Source organism: Trichomonas vaginalis, assembly GCF_026262505.1.
Source record: "Trichomonas vaginalis G3 chromosome Unknown ctg_166, whole genome shotgun sequence".
NCBI classification, from domain to species: domain Eukaryota; phylum Parabasalia; order Trichomonadida; family Trichomonadidae; genus Trichomonas; species Trichomonas vaginalis.
Window position 1 is genome coordinate 1 of NW_026529253.1, and position 4,336 is coordinate 4,336.

At 33.3% G+C, this 4,336-nt stretch overlaps 1 protein-coding gene and 2 pseudogenes across 3 annotated transcripts, besides 1 other annotated feature; all 3 read right to left on the bottom strand.

Annotated features, from left to right (window-relative positions):
• Nucleotides 1-4,336: a mobile genetic element.
• TVAGG3_1084940 lies at nucleotides 9-326 on the bottom strand (annotated as a pseudogene). Its single transcript has one exon. A coding segment is annotated over exon 1 (318 nt).
• Nucleotides 1,060-1,597, bottom strand: TVAGG3_1084950 (annotated as a pseudogene). Its single transcript has one exon. A coding segment is annotated over exon 1 (538 nt).
• TVAGG3_1084960 (protein of unknown function, DUF4106 family) lies at nucleotides 2,681-3,217 on the bottom strand (the record flags this gene model as incomplete). Its single annotated transcript, XM_053888493.1, has 1 exon — nucleotides 2,681-3,217. The coding sequence occupies one exon, from the start codon at nucleotides 3,215-3,217 to the stop codon at nucleotides 2,681-2,683; it is 537 nt and encodes a 178-aa protein (XP_053744378.1).

Sequence of the window (4,336 nt, forward strand, 5' to 3'; positions counted from 1 at the left end):
ACTTCAACTATCTTAGACTCATAATATTCATAGTCGTCTGCTTTCTTTGGTTCATAAGGTATAACAAGTTTGTATGCTTTGCCTTCTTTAAGGTTTGAAAACCTTCTGTCAAAATTTTCTTTGACTGCTAACAAACCTTCTATGTCTAAGTCTTCAAATTTCGCACCATTTTTAGTCACAATAGCAAACTTAACTGGTTCGATGTTCCAAACTTTGTCAAATGTAGACTTTTCAAAATGGTAGAAGTAAACATTCAAATAAGCGAATGGGTCTAGTTCTTCTTTGACTTCTGTCATGTACTTGTTGACTGAAATATATTTCGTCATCTTTTCTATCGGATAAAAAAATATTTTTTTTAAATTTACTCAGAAAAATTTTTCTTTGTATATACGCCGTTCTGAACATCTAAAAGATTTTTGACATTTGCCAAGAATGTACGTTTAGAAGCTGCCATATAACCATATTCTTGACAATATTGTTTATATTCATCATATAAAGACCTTTCATCTAAACACTCAAAGTCAGTTTCATCTATAAACAGTTCATATACACTCTTGTTTGCTTCTAACAATGTTTGTCTCTCTTCGGTATATGGAATTTGTCTTGGATTGAACTTAGAAATATCTAATGTCATGAAATATGAGAACAAGTGGTTGTAAAAGTTAGGTGTCAAAGTTTCTGCTAAGTCGTCAAAATATTCTGTATCTTGCATATGAGCTTCTGACGTTCTGACAACTACATATCTTCTGTCAGAACTTTCTAACTTCATCGGAACGGCGTTGTTTGAAACCATGATGAAATTTGCAACATTTTCACAAACTCTTTGGTCTTTATATTTTCTTTCAACAACTCCAACTTTGTCTGTTATAAGACTCTTCAAAGCATCTGAGTTTAAAACCTTTGTTGTATCTATACTTTGAAGTTCGTTACATACTATAAGTTTCATATTCTCTATTGAAGAGTTAAATTTACCGCAGATGTTTTCTAAGTTTGTCATATTAGGGTTCGAATAGCCCTCTAACAGTTTGCACAAAATATCTGTAAAGAAAGTGTTCTTACCAGTTCCTTGTTTTCCAATTATAATGAGAGCAGTTTCATTTTTAGCACTTGGATGTTGTAAGATGTTTGCAAACCAACATAAGATATACTCATAGACTCTTTCGTTTCCATTGCATATAATTTCTTTGACATGGTCTAACCAAGCTTCTATAACATTTTCTTTCCATTCTACTTGTTCGTATTTATATCCAGTGAAGATAGAATAGAAGTTTGGAGATGGTGTATAGAACTTTATACCACGAACTGAAAAATCTTCTAACTTTGACAATAAGATATCCCAAGCATCTAACATCTTCATACCAACTTGTACGACTTTTATTTTCTTAAGTTTCTGTCTACATTCTTGTTCAGACACTATTGTTGCTCTTGGTTTGTTAAAGACAACATCCCATTCTTTCATAACATAACATTCTGGGGCAGAGTCGACATAAATGACTAAACGTTTCAAATTCTCGACTGCTTTGTTATAGTCTCTAAATGGACACATATTTCTGAACGCTTGGAAGTCATAAAAATCTGAAACGTCTATTCTGTACATTTTTATAAAAATAAAAAAAAATATTTTTTTTATTCTTGACTTTGTTGTTGCATTTGTTCCATTTGTTGCATTTGTTGTTCTTGAGCTATTTGTTGTTGAAGTTGTTCTTGTAGTACAATACTTTCACCAGTTGCATCTTCCAATTCGAAACTTTCTGCCGTCATTGACAAATACATAGGACATAAAAGTTTTACAGGAACAAAGTTTGCGTCAACTAAGGTTAAGTTTATGTTTGCCAAAGTGTTTGAGTTTACTAAAGCTGAAAACTCTGCATTCGAATGAACAATAGGCAAACCAGCAGAGAAAGTGTTGTTTATACGCATGAGTATCTTTTGGTCATAGTAGTTTCTGTCGACATTCGAATAGCACTTTGAACCTAAGTTTGAAACAATATATAAAATAGGTGTACTTAAAGTCAATGGAACAGACATTCCTTGTATGACACCTTTTCCTGTTATAGGAAACTGTTGGTAGTAAAAACCAGATATAAGTTTTGTATTATAGCTCATATCGTTTATACTAAACTCAGTCGGACATCCAAACATAATGAAACCTGCTCTAGTTGCAGCACATGTTACATCCGTCCTTAAAGTATTAAATAAGTCAACAAAACCTGTTGGTGGTATATCTGAGTAAGTATCTTCAAAGGAGTATTTTTTACCATTCACAACAACAAAGTCTTCTGGTGTCAAAAGAGCAAAACAGGCTTTAGTCGTCATCGTGTTTAAGGTTAGTTTACAATATCGTCCTTGAGGACTTTGTAAGTTTGTTGTTATAGAATTATATGACTCAGGGTTTTTAGTCGTAATAGTATAAACCATTATATCTTCTGCCATTTATATATATTTAAAAGTTTTTCTGAAAGTGGAGAAGAACTTCATCTAAACTTTCACATGGCGTTTCTTGAAGTTCTCTGTCTAAGAAGTTCAAATATTTTGTAAAGACATAGAACTTTCCTTTGTCTACACGAACAAACAAAACAGGGTCTTTCATATCGTTCAAAAGTGTGTAAAGTCCTTTACATGAAATAAAGTCTATATTATTTTTCTTCAAACATCTTTCAAGAAGTTTTGACATTTTTACTTAGCAAATAAATTTTAATGAAATGTTGTGGTCGTCAAATATTTTTATGACGTCTGGGAAACTATATTTTAAGTTCAACGTTTCACCTCCTTTCATAACGTATATCTTGTCAATGACATTATATGAAACACCACAGCAAGCAATGTCGGGCTCTATTTCTTTGATGTTTATATCGTCTGCCTCTGTCAAAAGTTTCAATAGTTCTTTCAAAACTTCACGAGGTGCGATGACATATGAGTTCACTTTTACAGGGTTGTGTTCGACCAAGTTTAACATTATACCTAAAGCTTGACAAATCTTCTCCTGAGTTTTAAGTTTATCTTTCAGTTGTTTGTAGTCATTTCGAATATCTGCAACAGAACTTAAGTCTCTGCTAACTTCAGGATATGTTGGTTGTTCTTTTACAGGAACTATTGCTATACCATCTTCGTCTTCGTATGGTTTCCCCACTTCAACATCTCTTTCTTTGACATTGACAACAACACTTTGACTGTTTGTTTGAGTTGGTGAATTTAACTTCACATCTGCCATCGCCATTAAACCTTTTGAAACACTTACGCTTCTATTTTTCGGAAATGACATTTTACTTAGAATAAAAAGATGGACGTATTTGAGTATCTCTTCGAATTGAAGCAAAACAAAGTTTACACACACAAACAATACAAATACATTGACAGAATAGTTCTTTACACAAACAATGGAAAATGTTATAGAATAGCAGTCTTTGCTGAACCAAAATATTTCCATAAAGCAAAGAAAGTTGGTATAACCGAGATGGTGAAAGTTCTTGAAGCAGACAAAAATATAACAACAAAACTGACCGATATTACTAAAGGAAAGTTTATAATACAATATTATGTCAAAACTGGCGTACTGTCAATATTTGACGGAGAGAAGTCAGTTCAAGAACAACTTAACTGACCTGCTGCCAAAATCTGCTCGATGGAAGCTGTCGTTTGCCAATCTGAGGAGCCCCAGCAGGTTTCATCGAACGAATCTTCAAAAGAGCATCTTCCGTGAAAAGTGCTATTGGTTTTGTAAACTTCTTTGCTTTCAATTCATTTGGACCGTCTCTGTCACCAGTATATTGTATTTGAACTGTACCAACAGTTGAAATACCACCCATAAAGTCTTCTGAGTCAGCAAATGGAATGCCAAGCCAAAAGTTTGAACGGTCTCCATTTGTATATTGAGTGTTTTGAGCTCCTGTATGAGTCCATACTTTCACATATGGCATAATAGAACTTTGCATTTCAGGGTTAATGGTTGTTGTGAAGTTGTTGTTAAAGTTCATAGCATCTAATGTCAAGTTGTATGACCTCATATCTTCAACTGTAGAATATTTCTTCTCTTGGATAATATTTGCCATCTATGTTTATATGATATTTAATACCAGGGTTGTAGAAACAAGAATAGTCATTTATAGTTCGTCTGAAACAGTACAAACATAGTATCTGCATGTTTCATTGCAGTTGTTAAGGCAATATTCTGTTTCTTGCACCTGGGTCAGCACTTTGGTTTCCAACTTCACCTGCAAAGTCTTTGACAGATATTTGGTGTATAGGGAACATAAGTGGAACTGCAATATATTTGGCAGCTAAAGCATTTGAAATATCTGGGTCCAAATATAAACGGCAAGTCTGCTTTCTATTCTCT